The sequence below is a fragment of the Fringilla coelebs genome, assembly GCF_963513975.1.
Source record: "Fringilla coelebs genome assembly, chromosome: 1".
Lineage (NCBI taxonomy): Eukaryota > Metazoa > Chordata > Aves > Passeriformes > Fringillidae > Fringilla > Fringilla coelebs.
Genome location: NC_140028.1, coordinates 128,370,331 through 128,388,297, shown reverse-complemented (window position 1 = coordinate 128,388,297; position 17,967 = coordinate 128,370,331). Strand labels below are relative to the sequence as shown.

The 17,967-nt window shown below is 40.9% G+C and overlaps 1 protein-coding gene across 1 annotated transcript in view; it reads right to left on the bottom strand.

Moving 5' to 3' along the window:
* Positions 1-397: 397 nt before the first annotated feature.
* SLC25A13 (solute carrier family 25 member 13) overlaps positions 398-17,967 on the bottom strand; it is a 98,608-nt gene continuing 81,038 nt past the window's right edge. The window contains exons 14-18 of the mRNA XM_084215693.1: positions 16,790-16,930; positions 6,445-6,583; positions 2,564-2,722; positions 2,393-2,483; positions 398-1,526 (exon numbers count right to left, since the gene is read on the bottom strand). Of these exons, the coding sequence (XP_084071819.1) occupies positions 1,337-1,526; positions 2,393-2,483; positions 2,564-2,722; positions 6,445-6,583; positions 16,790-16,930 (720 nt within the window). The 3' untranslated portion in view covers positions 398-1,336. The remainder of the gene's footprint in view (positions 1,527-2,392; positions 2,484-2,563; positions 2,723-6,444; positions 6,584-16,789; positions 16,931-17,967) is intronic.

The window sequence follows — 17,967 nt, the reverse complement described above, 5'->3', positions numbered from 1 at the left end:
AAGACACCCAACAGGATTTTCAAGTGACTAGGCTGTTCATAACCACTAACCTTCCCCCAGTAGTAAAGATCAAAATATCAAAGCTTCAGTCCTCACTTCTGACTGAGGAAAAAGTTTCTCTTTTTTCCTGAGTGACATCTCCACCAACAGATGTCTTTTCTGGGCAGGGGAATTGTAGTAATTTGTTCTCAAGCTGCAGGTGTTTTCATAGCCTACAAGTGCAAACATTAGCTTCATCTTAACCTGACTTTATCACTGAAGCTGAACAAGACATTCGATGTACTACACTATTTCCATAACAGAATACCATGTGTGCATCTGTTTGAAAGGTTTATTTCTATCTTCATAAATACAGAATTTTCTAAACACTGTGCAAGGCACCAAAAATTAAGTAAAATCTTTTATTTTAGACTATTTTAATCTCTTTTGACTCAATGAAGTAAATAATCTGAAACCACCTATTTGCCAATTACAAGCCAGCAGTTAAGGCAGGTACCATTGATACAGTGCATGAATTTTCTATTGCAGTTATTTAAACAAGCAGCGTTTTACTATAGAAGTGCATATACAAACTGAATTCCAAACACCAGCAACCCAAGGTAGGCACCCAGTTATGAAATTTCCTTGTATGTGTAGTAGAATGCCAAAAGTTCTGCCATAAAGTGCAAAGACTATGGACAATAACACTTTCTTTTGAGCATTTTGATACCAGTAACATAATACAACGGCTAAACATTTATAAACGTGGTTCCCATTACAAAAACATGTTCCACATAAAAGCTCCATAATACAATCCAGAAACAGAACTTGTGCGTGATTTCCAAAGCTGAAGCTGTACTGGCGTACTTAGGTACCGGGTTTATATTTGCTGACCTCTACAGACACGCAGCAAGTTCCAAACCAATTTACACGCACAGTTCCAAATCATTCTGCTTTGAGCACCGTGATATCCACCGAGTTTTCCATTTGAGTGACGATGTGCGACATCTGCCCTGGTAATCTGCAACTGAGCATTGCCTGTAAAATGATCTGGTTCACAGCTCTCACCCAGCCCTCCCCTATAAACAGAACCTAAAATTAGTGTCTTCCCAACACAAGCACATGTCAGATGTGGACAAATACATTCATGGTCCCAAACTTAAAACAACTGGTAAGAATTTCACAGTGATCTGGTTACGGAAGCACAAAGACAAATGATTCCATTTAAGATGAAAATTACCTTAAAACTCAAATGAAGCTAATCTTTTATATGATGAGAAGCTAAAGGAACAAAGTATTAACCAATTAGAAAAGTGGCTCTTTCCCAACTAATAACAAAAACCCTACAGCAATAAACTTAGGGTCCTACTGCTGCAGTGGCCTTTGAGGTAGGTGGCGATGGCTTGAACCGAGGTAGGTAAAGTCCAAACTTGTTTTCAATCCCTGCAAAAGTGGCAACTGCCAATTTATAACCGCCAACATGATCAGGGTTAGGAGCAGGGAGCGTGATCCTAGATTTAGGAACTGTCTCTGATCCAGCTGGTTTTCTGCAAAATAATAGAAAGAATAAATTAACTTCCATAGAGTAAAATCAGTATTCACAAAAATCTCCATAAATTTAATGAAACATCTGAGTGTACTTCCCTGTAAGTAACTAAAATGCGGCAATGTAAGGAGAAATATCCTGTTTTAACACCTTCCAGAAGAGTTGGGCACCTTCATGTTGTTTGAGTACGGTCAAATTCAGGTAAAATTTGCAGTGCATTAATCAAAACTAGTGTGAGGTAGCAGGGTTCATAAGTCTTTGCTACAGCACACAACCAATCCAAGAACATAGCAGAGTTTAAGTAATTTTTGTGGTGGCTTTCATGCCACTGTCTCCAAAGATCCATAGAATCTGCAGCTGCTCTGGGATGAAGTCAAACAGCTACATGTACATCCACCTATATTGTCAACAAAGGCAGGAGGCACAGCTGAAATGCCAACAAATTGGTTTTGACCTTGGTGACAACTATATATTTTTTTGGATGTCAAATGCCTGTCTAATCAGGGACGCAGCTCCTCCACCAAACAATGAGGACTAATGCAGAGTGTATCCTGCCCTGGCAGGAATCACATTTTTCCAGCATTTACATCCCCAGCCCATTATTTAGCCCCCCACTGTCTCTGTTTACACTAACATAGGTCCCCTGCTTGAAACTGTGATATAAAATATGGTAATATCTTGCTATGAAACAGCTACTGGAATATCATCCCAACCTCCCCCAGTAAAGCGTAGTTGAAATAATATTTACAAAGCTTTCACAACATGTCCTAGCAAGCTGCTGCCTCTGATGTTCTGAGGAGGACCAAGACCCAACAGAACCAAGGGTAACTTGAGGATCCCTGCTATGTTCAGACATCGCATACTTACACCCCTCCAAAGTCCACATAAAACCATCTCTGCAGGAGCTCATAAGTCACCAGAGTTACACCAAACTGAGGAGAAGATCGAAATACACGAGCTTGAAAGAAAAGAAGAGAGTTGCTAAGTGACAGATGCCACAATCAGAAATCAGTTGGCAATCAAAGCTCTTTTACACACCTCCTGCTCCTTTCCAGAGAGCCTTTGGGCCTTCTTCCCGCAGGATCTTGGCAAAACAGTCCACAACGCCGCTGTAGGTGGTCTGTCCTGCTCGGGCTGCCACCTGGAGCCTTGTTTTGATCACGTCTGCAGGGGTGACCAGAGAGGCTGCAGGCATACCTGAACAACACAAAAGTCATCGGGTGAGTACCACTGCCTTGGCACATATACTACACATCTAGTTTATCCAGAGGGAAGCGGATCTTTGCTCCTTACATCAGGAGAATCCAGCCACATTTGATTTAAACAGAACCTGGGAAGGGGAACAAGCAACAAGCAGCAAGAGGTTGCTGTTGTGGACATGGCTTAGCCCAGAGAGAGCTTCTCCCAGAGGAACAACCATATCACGTGCTTCCTGCCAAGCTGGGAGGCACAGACTGGAGTTTCCAGTGCTAATCAGAAACTTGCATAGTTAATAAGCACAAAGCTTTTGGAGGGAAGATTGATATTTCCCTTTCCTTTTCATTCCTCTCTGTGGTTCCTGGCATCCTGGTGTACACTGTGCTAGAAGAGGCTGTACACAGACACACAAACACCTCTCACACAGCAATCTCATTGAGAACCAGATAATGCCATGCATGCTCAGCATCACTTGAGAGCTAAGGCTTACAAAAAGGGTCATTCTTCTCATTAGGAATGGCAGACTGCTCAGCTGCAAAGCCACAGCTGACATCCTCAGCAGAGTATGTGGAGGAAGATTTAAATTTACTCTGGCAGATAATCAACTAAAAGTAAAAAATACCAAATTACCAATGGGTGGTATTTCTAAAATCATTCCTATCCAAACTTGGGGCATGTTTAGAATTGGGGAAAAAAAAGACAAAAAAAGGCAAAGAAAAGCACCAAGACTATACCCAGAAGACACTGTCTCTTATGGTTTTATTACTTTTCCATTCTGCATCTGTTCCAAACCAACTTGGTTAGATGTAGATGCATAAATCTCCTTTCCTTTTTTTTTCCCCAGCTCAATAATTCTGTAACAAATTTTATCCAAACCAGCATGGTCTGGCCTCAAGCTCCAGAGCACCCTTCCTGCAGACTGCTCCAAGAGATCAAATCATATGAATATCACCGAAAGAAGATTTCTCCTCCTCTCCTTGTCCCCTCAAAATAACTCATACACTGAGCATGCATTCAGCGCAAGCATGGGCTGTCTGGCAGGCAAGCATTAAAACCTGGTCAAGGTTTCTGACCTCCAAAAACACTGAAATTCCTCTTTGCTTAGCTTTACCCACACCAGGGCATTGCTTGAGTCTTCAATTTAAAGCCAGACTTTTTTCCTTCAAAAGCCAACCAGTGTTTTCATGAAAACCAAAGGGCTAACTCAGAAACAATTCTGCTTACTACACACTGACTTCCATTTCCTTATCACTCACTCCATATTATTGAGGATATTTTGCACTTGAGATACTTAAAATCCTTTCTTTAGGAACTATGTGTACAGGACAAAAGCATTTACAGACAAATCGAAGTTACAGATTGCTGCCAAGAGAAGCTTACAATCAGAATGTGCAAATAGCCCAGCAGGAGCTGACAAGAATCAAAAGGAGCTAGAGGAGGAGAAGGAACTTCATGGAGGCAGTAAGCAAACAGAGCAAATTAAGGAGAGATCCTGCAGATGATATTAGAATCATCTCAGAATATGCTATCGCACAACAGGTTGAGACATCTGAAAACCAGAAGCAGATCAAGCCAGATGACACGTGTTGCCTGTGACCCCAACCACAATGGAAAGGAAGATGATGTAGGCAGCACAAGCAACACCCACTGGCAAAGGAGACAGATGCACATCTGAGTATGGCTAGCTTGAATATCCCAGCACCATGGGCTGTGTGTGGGAAGGGGGAGTTTCCCACATCCAGCCAGAGCTCATGCACACATCTGACATCTGATGACCGGGTGAGATCCCTGGCCAGAGAAGAGACATCACCCAGAGACCGAAGCCAGCTTTTCAGAAGTGGTGGGTGTTCTGTTCTGTCTTTCCCTTGACGTTCTTTTGGCAAAACAGGTGGACACATGCACTCCCATCACACTTTACATGTACCCATTAAAACAAATTTCTTGGTTTTATAAACAGTATGATGAGCGTTGTATCTCTAACACTGTAATTTGCTCATGAGAGTTAACCTAGGATGGGATTCACAGGAAGCACTGAATAAAATTCACATTATAACTAGATTGGTGAGCCATATCAGCAACAATAAAGACTGCTTCTGTGCCTGAACTTCAAAGGGACGGTTATCTCAGTCTGCAATCACCTGACAATGGCTAGAAAGAGAAAAATAGAAAAACCTAAGAAATTACTTGGCTTAAAAATGCCATCTTATGTTTCAAGTCTGTAAATATGATCTAAAGTTCAAAAATTGTTTTGTTCCATTAAAATGGGTAAGAAATAAGCTGGCTGTAAAAGCTGCTGTTGGAAGGTTTGGAGCCTGGCTTTGGAATGGGGTGGGGGAGGGGACAGGACAAGGGGGTTTTGAGCAGCAGTCATTGGAACACAGCTGGCTTTGCTAGTGCCAGCTCAATTCCTTTGGGCTATGAGCTACTGAATAGAGATCAATATGCTTCAACACGACAAACCAACTGATCTTAGCTGCTCTCCAGGACCAGATGCTGGCCACAAAAGGGCCTTGCTCTCAAAGAGACACAGCCCTGTGTACAATTTTGACCAGGAAGTTTTCTCAGAGAGGAGAAAGCTTAAAATTAAATGAGAAAAAATTGCTAAACCACCTGCCTGTACTGGATTCATGCCATTCCATCATTTTTCTCACCTGGCAGGTCACAGCAGTCTGCCAGGGGCCATGCTGGAGAAGGAAGCTCTGTCTGCAGCTTGGAGAGACCAAGCAGCCCTCGACAAGCATGGAGGAAATACCAGCTGATGTGAGCCCTCCTGCTTGCTACACACTCCCCTAAAGGTCCTGCTGCACAAATTTGCAAACCTATTTGTTTCCTAGGTGAGAAACCATGGACACAGCAGGAGCAGGACTCTCAGGCTGCCCCCTCCAAGTGGTGGTCCCCTGTGGGTGTAGAAGCTGAGGAGGGACCAGCCATGCAGCAGACAAGGGCAAGCTCTGGCTTACAAAGCCTCTGACGTCTCCCTTAGGCTCTGGCACACTCGAGCTAAATTCATCTGTGAGAAGTTAAGCATGTTTGGGCTCTTCTGTCTGCTATACAGCAGACTAAAACAACCAAGTGCTCAGGACCACTCTGCACCTCTGTCATATCTGGGTATATCACAGGAATTAGCAACCTGTGGCACTGCAGCACTGTTTTCAAGGTCTTCTGCTTTGTTTGATATTAAAAAAAATGATAAAGGTAAAATCCTCAAGAAGCCAAGTAACTTCAGTGGGATGCTGAGGGTAGCAAATACTGTCATCATTTTGCCACCTGTTATTTCATTGTGTTTGGAGAGCTGTACTTCCAGTGTGGCTTCTGGACTATATATACTAAAATTCAAGATTCATTTGATCATAAAGAATTTTATGAATGCCACGGTTTTGTTTATAAATAATTACAACAAAACATTACCTGACAGTGAGACACAGCCAAAACCAGCACAGAAACTTCACAAGGAATGATGATAAATTGAGAAAAAAAAAATCAGCAAAAAACTTTATTATCCCTTTCTTTTGCTTTCTGAATGTTATGATTATACCAGGAACTCACAGTATCTTCAACTTGCTCTACAGCACAGTAACTTTGTTGTTTCTGCAATAAGGCTGCAAAACACAGTATCGTTGCACACAGTCCTTTTGAGCATTTTTTGTTACTGCTGTTACTGCCATAACTATTGTGCTGCCACAGCAGTATAGAGCCACCAAAAAAGAAATCTGGACACTTACCAGCTATTGATCCAGCCAAGAGCAGATTTCCAGGGCTAACCCTCCCATCTTCATTTGTGAATGAAGCTTTCAGATGAGCGTAACAGGGGAAGTAAATGGCAGAGAAGGGGATGTCACGCAAAAAACACGCCTTAGCACCCTGTTTGAAAAAGAGAACAAGTTTTGAGAATGAGCAAATGTACCATGATGAACCATGAATATGAGAACAGATAGAGCAACATTGTATTTTTTCAGTTTTCTGCAAAGGACATACAGAAAAAGCAATTTCTCCCTCAAAATTTTGAGAGATTCATGTATTTCACCCTGCTGAGGAGTGTCTCTGTGATTTTTCTTGGTTCAGTAATTTCTGTCATTGCATGTATCTTGTCTACTTCTTCTCCCTTGCTCTGAGGTACTCTAGTTACGTAATGGAGATAATACCACGTGTTTGAGTAAACTCTGAAAACACCTCTGGAGAGCTTAAAATAGTTGACCTTGTAGCCATGAATCTGTAGTGGGAGTTTAAAACTGTTTGAAACAGAGCCCCAGGATAGGCCTACCACCTTTCACTCCCACTTTAGATTAATACTCCAGGGAAAACAGTGCCCAGTACACACCTCCATAGAGGCACTATCATTGATAATGCAACGTATATTGAGGGAACTGGGGAATTAACAGCAAGTCTTTTTGCAGAACAGTAACAGCATGATTTACTTGTGAATTTTGAAGTACAAGTTATCTGGGATACAGTTTGTTTCAATAACTTTCATCTCTTACTGCTAAATTTGCCTCGCTATCAATTTGTGGGAGTAGCACAACCAGCCAATAAAGTTGCCAGCAATACAGCTGGTTTCAAATCCAAGAGGGAAGCAAACAGGAAAGGAAATTTTTGGGGTAGTGGCCAGCAATCAAATGTTTTTCAAGCAGGGGGAAAGGCGAAAAAGCCACTAGGGAAGGTCAACCAAAATAAAATATCAAATAGTATCCATGCTCCAGCAGCAAAGGGATTTTTGCCTTTCCTCAGAATGGAGATCCAGAGGACAGCAGAGCCTGCCAGGACTAAGACCAGGAGGAAAGCACAAACAAGAGGTGGCTTGGGAAAACAGGTAAAAACTTTCAAGCTTGAGAAAGAAATGGTTCATGGATGAGCCTAAGCCTCTTCTCTTTGAAGCAAGGGTGGAGACCTGGTGAAACTGCTTGAGGTTCATCCACAAACCCTCGGGGGGTGCCCTTGTTACGATACTTCTCTTGTTCACAGGTCTACGAGCACATGGCTCAGTGCCAGACATTTCACAGGGGACATGTTAATATCCACATAATTTAATTAAATCTACTGATATGCCTGGACACATCTGTAAGCTTAGCTTGTATTATAATACCAGTTAAAATATAGCACTTAGCCAAGTTAGATGCTGGTTATCAAAGACAAAAGAGCTGCAAAGTGTCAGAAAAATCATGAGGTTGCCTTTCCACGAGGCAAGGCAGGGGAAGGCAGCAGATAACCAGGTCCTGCAAGCTACTTCTCAGGAGACTCTAATAAGTGCAGTTTGCAGTTAGAGACTCCTCTGAAAAAATATTTATCTAAAAAAGCCATTAGATCTTGTAGTCAGACTTTCTGTGTGTCACAGACTCAGCAACTGAACACAGGGAGCACAATATGTTCTGCTCCAGCCCCCAGTGCTTTCCCCCACACTTTCTCAGCTTATTTCTTGATGTTTTCAGACTAAGTAAGTACTGACCACTTCCCCTTTAGAGGTCAATGACTTCTGCAGTTCAGACCCTCTGGCTTCTCACACAGTTGGATGTCTGATTTACGCTGCCCATCGCTGGTTCTTGTTATGCCTTTCTAGAGACACTAAGCCAAATGCCCCAAAGGAACTCAAGAATGGCTGGTGTTGGTCCTGCTCTGCCCCTGATGCCCTACCTTGAGGATACTGAGAAGGTGAATTTTTTGTACTCAACAGAGACAAGGATTCTGGACTCTCTTGCGCAACAGAAGCCTGCTGAACAATTTACCTTTAATCTTCACGTTGACAAGACTAAGGTTTTACCAACTTCTGCATGAAAAATCCCAACATTTTAAAGATCAAGTGTCTGCACTGTATTTACTTCATAGAAAAATTATGAGACTCACTACTGAAACATTCACAGACTGACATAGTTTCTTCAAAGATTTATTTTTAGAGCATGCGTTTCCTCAGAGCAAATCTCCTTGCTGCCTTTGCCCTCAGGGCACATTACTTTTATTTTCTTTGCAATGTCATTAAACACTGCACACATTTTTTTTCCTCTGCATTTTTTGCATACCCTGAAATATACTGATATAGAAAGTCCAAATGCAAGCAACTCTCAGTTCAACCTGAGCTGCTAATATTCCTCCCCCTTCATTAAAAGGCTCTTTTTCACGGGGCAGAAGTGGCATATTGTTAATATCACTAATAATATACATTCAGGTATGCAGAGAGGGAAGGATGTCCATCAACTTAGCTGGCTCAGTGTAAACAAAACCTGGATCAAAACTTGGATCCACTTTAATAATAACCGGGCTTGGCTCTGGTCCAGCATTGCAACAGTCTAAAGTTTCCCCCCATCGTTCCGTTTAAAGTCTGGGAAAGCATGTTTAAAAGCAGGCCCCATTTAACTTAAGTTAATCATCCGCAACCAGCCTGGGCCAATTAGGAAGGCTTAGGGAGATTGGCCACAGTATCTTGAAAAGCAAAAGAAACATTTATTTTACTTCTCGCACCTTTTTGATGTGGACAACGTGCTGAAAGCCAAAGGGAGTTTTAATCAATCCCCAGAAAGCAGTAAGGAGCATCCACCCGGGTTTATTCTGGCAGCCAAGGTGCAGACCTGCCAGGCATGAAATTGTTGGGAGATCCTACACACCAGGACATGCGCCTTCCTCGCACAACAGCCAGTTGGCTCCCATCTTCAATCTCCTTAATAACCTTAAAGCTCTTAATCTCGGATAGTATCTCACTGAATAAACCAACGGAGGGAAAAAAAAAAACCCTGATTGTCAAAGATTTGGATAAATAAACCCAAGTCAGTGCTGGGGCAGGTTCTTTAGCATGCTAATTCCTGCTTATACCAGCTCTACCTGCAAATAAGGCTCTAAACAAACTATTTCTACTACAAGGGGAGGGTAATTATACTGACAAAGGCACCTCTGTGTCGGGTTGGGCAGAAGGAGCCGGCAGGTCTGGGAGACGCAGGCTTAGCCTAGTCTCCTGCAGTGAATGCACATTGTCTAGTGCAGGGGGAAAAATGCCAGACTGGGGGAACCTAGCAGCATTCAAGACAACAGTGGTGCACCTTGTCTGCGAGAGTTATTTAATGCTTCTGGCACCTGTACTTACAGCCACCCCCTCTTTTTCTCTTTTACAGGTTTAGAATTTATTTGGCATGTATAATTGTTATTTTGATCCTATAGCTACAAACAATAGGCAGCATGTCATTTCTTGATCATTTTGCATTCTTCTTGGGTTTTACTACAGATTTAACCCTTTGGAATCAGAGCCCTAACAGCACCTAACAGGTTTGGTAACACTCAGTCAAATATTACTGGTATTTGCTTTCAGGGGCTGCATTTTTTTTCCCAGTGTAAAATGGCATTGCCTTAAAAGCTGCTATAGGTTTTTATTCACATATATTTATACCAACCAACCTATGAAACTAATTTAGAACATCATGTTAGAGGAATAAAATGCCGATTTCAAATGCTGTACCAGCTATTTCAATTCAGTTTGCAGGAAAAAAATATAGCTGTTTTAGTTGGAAGGGCATTTTTTTGGTTCGTTTAAAAGGAAATTTCTGAAAAGCAGGTTCTCACATATGAGAACAGTCACAAATAGGCATGGTGGATGCAAAATGTAACTCAAAACTTTTACTACAGTCTTTCATATGTTTATCATCCTGCTGTAAACCCTCAGCTTCAGAACATGAAATAGCTCAGCTGTTATCAAAGGATACCAGGTGAGAGCTTGGTACACATCCTGTCGCTTGAGATTACACTTTCCAGGTCAACACACCAGAAGCTTGTTTATGAAGCATTTGGGGGGAAGGGAGAGGAGGGGGGAAAGGAGACTTTTGGAAGCTTTTCTGACTAGTTTTGGAAATGAAAACTGTGTTGGCAGTATCAGCCAAAGCGTAAATTTGAGCTAAATACCTTGTAGCAATTATAAAAATAAACATTACCACAACCAACATACCCTTTCCTTGAAGACTCATTTACCACTCTATTATTTACTGTCTTCCTAGGATACAGAACAACTTTGTTGTGCAAAATTATGAAGTGGCACTGTCTGTTATGCTTTAAAGCACTATTCAGAATGATTATGTATAAGAGGAGTAATATTTTATTAAACATTTTATGGCAGATATTATATGGATATGAGTTTTTGTGATGTACAAAATAAGTAGGTATACTTACAGTGTTTATTTACATGGACACTTTAAATATGTCTTTCAAACCCAATAGAATATAAATTCAACTGACTTTAACGGGACTTTATTCATATTAAGTTGAAAGACAGGCAGAAGACAGAAAATGTATTATCTAACCTTGGATCATTGCTTTAATATTCAGTTGTGACTAGGAATTAAAAAAATCTGTTAAAAATATTGAAAAACAGAAATGTATCCTTTCCCATTTCTGCCAACACAAATGACATTTTGCATTAGTTCAAGTGATACTTTCCCTGACTGTGATATGTTGTCTCTATATTTTTAAGAACAGCTGTCACCTACAGAGTATCTATAGCTAAAGAATTTACAAGTCACAAGCTTCAATGTCCTGGTGCTTTCACAGTAAAGATTACTGGGAAAAAGAACACAAATCAAGGAAATAAATTCCCTCTGCAAAAGTGCTGTTATGTGCCTCCCCAAAGCAGCATCTGGATTTTGAGAAGTACACTGTTTTAAAAGACTTATTTTCACAAGTAGTTCAGAATTTTAGACAAAGACAGAAAAAAATATTTGCTTTCTAGCTTCAAGGAACTACAGGGGTTCAACCCAGCCGTCAGCTTAACAAGCTGTAGGTGTCAAATCTTTTTATTGCTGGAATTAACATGCATTTTATTTCTAAGCTGCATATCATTACAGAATGGCTAATATCTGACCACCCAGTGAAGGCACAGGGAGTCTGGGAGGAAGCACTGACGGTAAATTGTTGCACTTATTATGATCCCAGACATACTGTTCTTTAGTTCTTTGGGAAGGAAAGAAGAGAAAGGGAAGCAGAGGTGGGTATGGCCTACCCAGGATATACAGAACCACTGCTTGGGTGTGCAGCAATTGAGACAGAAAAGCTAAGGATCAGCTGGAGATCGATCTAGTAAGGGATGTGAAGGGGGAGTAAAAAAGGTTTCTGTAAGCACATAGGCAGCAAAAAGGCAACTAAATAAATTGTCAGGCTGTTGCACAATGGGGGCAGGAAACCTAGTGACAAAGTACATGGAAAAAGCAGAGAAATTACCTTTGTCTTGCTTTTTACCAGTAAAACCTGTCCCCAGGCCCCTCAGCTCCCCAAGTTTACCAGAAAAGTCTGCATTACGTGCAGAGAGGGCACTTGGAGCACATACACAATCCTGAGACCAGAACAGAAACCTCCAGTGGTGCTGAGACAGGTGGCTGATGACATTGTGAGGTTGTTACTACCTTCAAAAGGTCAAGTCAGACAAGGGGGTTCTGGTAACTAAAACAGACAAAAAACACACCCATCTTGAAAAGTAAGAAGGAAGATCTGGGAAACTACAAGATGTCCTGGGAGGTTTATGATGCAAATGTCCCTGGAAGACATTTCCAAGCATATGAAGAGCAAAGGAGATATTGGGAACAACTAATTCAGTTTTACCAAATCACAGCTGACCAACCAGTTTGCCAGACCTGTGGAAAAGGGGACAGCAAAGGATGTTGTACACCTTGACCAAAAGCCTGGCTTTTGAAATGGTCTGTCATCATATCCCACAGCTAAACCAATGGAACACGAGCCGCACTCTCATCAGATGATGAACTGGGGAAATAGTTAGTGTACTGTAGTGAGAGGCTGCTGTTCAGAGATAACTTCATAGGATGGAGATACAGGCTGGAAGCATCTTTGGGGAAAAAGACTGGAGGATGCTGTGCCCAAGTTGAGTATGGGTCAGCAGTGCCTCTTTGCAGTGAAGTCAGCCAGTCACACCATGGGCTATAGTAGCTAGAGTGCAAGGGAAGTGATTATTGCCCTCCATTCAGCACTGCTGAGACCACATCTGGAGCCCTGTGTCCAGTTCTGGTCTCTCCCATACAAGAAAGATGTTTTCATGCTGGAGTGAGCCCAGTGTGGGGCCATCAAGCCCGTTGTGTAGTCCACGGCACATAAAAGAGGAGCTCAGTGTGCTCACCTCTGAGAAGAGCAGGCTAGGGAGAGACCTTATTGCTCACTTAAAGGAGAGTGCAGGGAAAGAAAACTACTCTTGGAGGTGCACAGTGGAAGGATCAGAAGCTTTAACATGGCCAATTCAATTAGTCATAAGAAAATAGGTGTGGGATTTTTTCTTTTCTATGTTTGCTTTTCAACTGTAAAGGTGGTCAAATACCTGGTCAGGTTGCCCAGGTGACCTCCAGGACTGGCTCTCAACAAAAATTATTCTAACATCGAGTCTGCAAGTAGAGAAAGCACAGGGCAGAGATCTCAGCACAGCACTACTGTGAATTGTTTCTGTCGGTAGCACAGTAAAGCGCCAATGAATGACCCAAAAGAATAGTACTCTCACTTTTACAGAGGGGCTCCAAAACTATGCAATCCAGCTTCTTTTCAGTCATTCTCAAAGGATGTGCATTTGGACTAGAATGCAGGGATAATTATGATCATAATCAATACAAGATTCACTCAGCTGGATGCAAAAAGGGTTTACATTTCTTTTGTTAATTTGTTGACATGAGACATAAGATTTATCTGTCTGTGCCTTGGTTTTCTCTGTTAATGCAAGACAGGAGCACTGAAATTAACTATATCAGGGGGGTGTGGGCATTTTATTTTAAAATCCACAGGAAGTGCTTCATAGGTAGAAAATACTACAAAATATAAGAATTCAAATAACAAGCAGTACATCTTGTTAAGACATGCAGGAATTTGCCTCATCAAGCTAAGACTAACTCTTCACATCTTCTGGCTGCACTTATAATTAATACATTCTTCCTTGCTGACTATTATATGGGACTCTTACAGATTTTCACCTGAATTTCAGCATAAATGACTCATGGAAACTAAGCAGAACATGGCAGATGGATCTGTAGTGGTAAGAACAGCTTTCAGGGATGACTTTTCTCTGAACTAGGAAAGGAGACTTTTCACTGCAATCCTTGCCATGTGGTAAATAAAACTTAAAACCAAAAAAGACATTAATTTATTTAAAATTAAAATTCCTGAAATTAAAAGTCTAAAATTCTGCTTTCAACACTTGCAGAAGGAAGTCAATCAGTTAAAGTTATGGCTAGGATAGACAAGTGTTTAAACAGCTGGAATACTTACATGACGGCTCATTGAGCCTACAAAGGAACTTCAAGATTCCCAAATAAAATTATTTTCTAGAATAACTATCTATTCTTGTTCCTCTATGGCAGTATCTATGGAGTCATAACCAGGTCCACTAAAGTAGGTACAATAAGGGCTTGAGATACAAGCCTTGTGTCTTGAGACAGGAAAAACAAAGCTAAAGCAAAGACTTCAGATGCAAATGAAAGTTGTTAGAGTGAACAACACGAGAAGTACTGAGATAGTCATAAAATCCTCATTCCTATTTCACAGTTTAAAGCTAATTTGACTTTACATTCCAAACATACCAAGATATTTCAGTTCTCATTGGCAGAAGATTATTATTTGATGTCCACTTGGTCATTATGCTTACTAAATTAATTTAGAAGCACCACCAAAGAAGGCAGCACCTACCAATTCTAGTCTCATCTGAAATTATTTAAAACCATTGATGTCTCTGGGTAACATTTACTGGGGCTGATGACTGATGCAATGAGTTGTTAATGTCTGCCTGCCCACACCAACACTGCCAACTCCAGCACAAGCATTCAGGAGAGGGCTGCTACTGCCTCCAACACTGCAGCTCCACAAGCATCTCGAGGCAGCTTAAAACTGTTCTGAGACAGACTGGGTCCCCATGCCACAGCCATTGCTCCCTTCGACTGGGTACATCCTGAGGAGCTACAGAGTGAGCTGGTCTGGGTTCAGAACAAACTAAGCCCTAAGGAGGAGGAGGCTTTAATGACTTTCTTGTTCCAGATCATTATGTGGGTGCACAAACGCTCTGACAGGAAAGGGGGCAGATAGCAGTGCCATTTTCTTTTGGCTGCAGTCCCAAATGTTTGGTAGAAAACAGCACAAAGCTGCCCAGTTACAGACCTAGCTGTGACTAAGGGTGCCCTTGGACACAAGCCTTGTGACATGGTCTGTGCTCAGTGGGTGCCTGTCATTGCCAGGCTAAATTCTCTAGTTTTGTCAAATCACCCAAGTTTTTGTAGGCAATGAATCCTAACAACATACAAAAGAACACGAACGCAGGAAGTGGGGTGGAGGGGTTGAGAGAGACAGAAACAGAGACAACAGCTGAGTAAAAACAAATCCAAACACTTTTGTGGCATTTTTTTTGTGGAAGTAAATTGTGAGAAATCGCTACTCACTTTTCATAACATAAATGGACTCAATAAATGAAGCACAGAAACTGTCTTGTGATTAATAATTGTCTGTTTCAATGCAACATCGTGCTGTAAGTAGCTCCTCTTCATGTGTAGTCCTGACTAATGCCCACCAGTATTTACTCTAGAGGATAGAAATAATTCATGATACTACCCAAGACATTAATGCCGTTAAAAATGACAAAATGTAGCAAATTCTGCTCAACCACCAGGAGCAGGTATTCTGGGAGAAAAAAAATTTTAAAATTGCCACTTTAGTAAACTAGTCCATCTCTGGTTTCATTATGTTTTCTTTTTGCTAGTCCAAGTAAAAGTCAGTAGCTGACCTCCATTCCTGCACAGCCTCAGGGAAGCAGACTCTTTACAAAACCCCTGTTTTCAGTTGTAAATGTTAATCTGATCAACACAGTAATGCCATTTACTAGGAGTTTACACAATAGCCTCAGCTTCAGTAAAACACCTAAAAAATTAGCAAGTCAATTTAAAGGGAAAAACAACTCCCCATTAAATCCTATTCAGACCTGCAACTTCTCTCCAGGCCAAAACATACAGACACGTTCTCATGGGCAGGCTCCCTCTTTGTAATGTTAACAGAACAATTTAAAAAGACTGGATGATTAAAAAAGCAGATGGAATTTAAATGCTGGGGAGGAGGGGGATGGGGCTCATTTGGTGTCTTTTGAAGCATCTTCAATTTATGGCCGGACTGCTGTAAATAAGAAACAGAGGAATACTGCCTGCTTCACTGGAAATCCTGGGACAAATTGGAAGTATGCAAGCTTTCTCCCGAGTTGTAGGCTGCAGAGTCTGAAGCAACACCACACGGTGCTCTGCAGTATATGGTATCCATTACAACTTTTGTTTCAGTACTTGAGTGTAGTGGCTGTCTCAAAGTACTTCAAGACCTTTCGCATTCTCCCATATCGAATCTCCTTCATCTAAAAGTCGAAGACATCCTAAAAGTATGTTAATCCTTTAAATTATTTGTAGCATATATCCTGTAAGACTCAACATTCAGAAGATGTTTTTATTCCTGCTACCAACATTAAACCTAACAACTTCTACGTATTTATGTATCTATGTGAAAACAGTAATATAACAAGCAGAACTGTAGAGTCTGTAGCATATGCTCACAAAGGCAGCTTTTCGTGGTATTATCTGGGAAAATATTCTTCTAAAGAAGCAAGAGGAAGCTTGCTTTAGGAGTTTATTTTTATGCTGGGCTCCCACTGTCTGTATTTCTTCACTATTATTGTGCTGCAATTAATTCTCATCACCAAATGAACGATGACATCTGGGAAAGTTGCTGAATCAACCACAGCAGAACAAAAGCACGTTCCAAAACTGTAAGCTCTATACCATGTAGCAGATGAAAATAAGCTTATTTTTACAGCAGGCAGAATATCAGGAATCACAAAATAATATTCAATGAACCTTTTACCTGCTGAAGTGAGAAGAAATCTCAGTAAGATTTACAAAAAGCATATGCTCAAAAACATGAGACAGTTTCTTCCCTTAATCAAAAATGAAAAAATGAAGATATAATATCACATAATATTTTTTCTTTTAGAAAATAAAATTGTGTCCACCTATGAAAGTTTGTGAGGACAATGAAATTATATGTTGATTTGAAAATTTATAATAGGCTTATTTTTAACATTTTAAAAAAACATACCTTGTAGAGACCAAAGAAACCTAAGTCCCTTAATACACTGAGGGCACTAACTCGTGGACCAGTAGTAATTTCTCCAGCCACCTGCAGTCGAATCTTGACAATTTCCAGTGGATTGGTAAAGATTACTTGAGAACCTCCAGCCTGAAATTAAAAGCAGAAATCAATATATTAACCTGCTACATTATTTGCAGTGTGCATCCTGTTACATTCAGGATTAGACATTTTCAATCTTGCTGCACTCGCTTAAGCTATTAGCAGTCAAGAGTTTTAGTATTAGTGCACCTCACAAGGTGAGAAACCTACTCCCCCACGAGATGAGTCGTCAGGAAAAACAGAGAGGAAGCAGGTCAGCCACTGCAGGACACTGCAGTACACCAGACAGACACTAGCTCAATTCTTTTTGCAAGAACACATTTCCAACACCAAGTTATGCAATACTGACAAACCAAGAACACTATAACACAAGTAATGAAGAAAAAATTAGTAACTAGTAAAGCAGCTGTGATGTGCAGTATATAGAAAGTGAAAACATACTGCTGAAGAGTAGAAATCTGGCAGAAAGGTTTTCCAATTTTGACATGAGTTCATATAACAAAGAACACATGGATTCCAATGAAGAGAATTGCAAGTATTTTGTGCTTTTTTAAAAAACCCTCTGAACTACCAGTTTCAGTGCCACTGAATGCTGTTTGATTCAAGAGTCTGAGCTCTACATCATTATTGAGATACCAGGCATTAAAGAAAAGAAGGTCTAGAGACTGAAGGATTCTATTAATGAGGAACCACTAAATGTTTTCACTGTGTCAGTCTCCATTCATTGGGAAGACACCACTCAATCAATTCGGAAAGTCTGCTTAAAAACACAATGGTGGCAAGCATTTTGGACTCCCTCTGGTTCTCGTAGAGTTCATCTCATTCATCATATGTAACTTAGGGCATAATCTTTCAGCTACACTGACAGATCCTGAGCTAAAAATCTGCAACCAGAAAAAAAGGTAATGAGAAGGTTACCTAAGTGTATTAGAAAAATATTCATTCAAACTCCTTCTGGCTCAAATTCAACAGAATGTCATTCTAACTTCTGTTAAGTATGTAATTCTGTGGCATAACAGCTCTGCTCTTCTCTGCGTTCTCAAATCACACGAATTATGCAAAGGGCAACCCTCTCCCTCCCTACA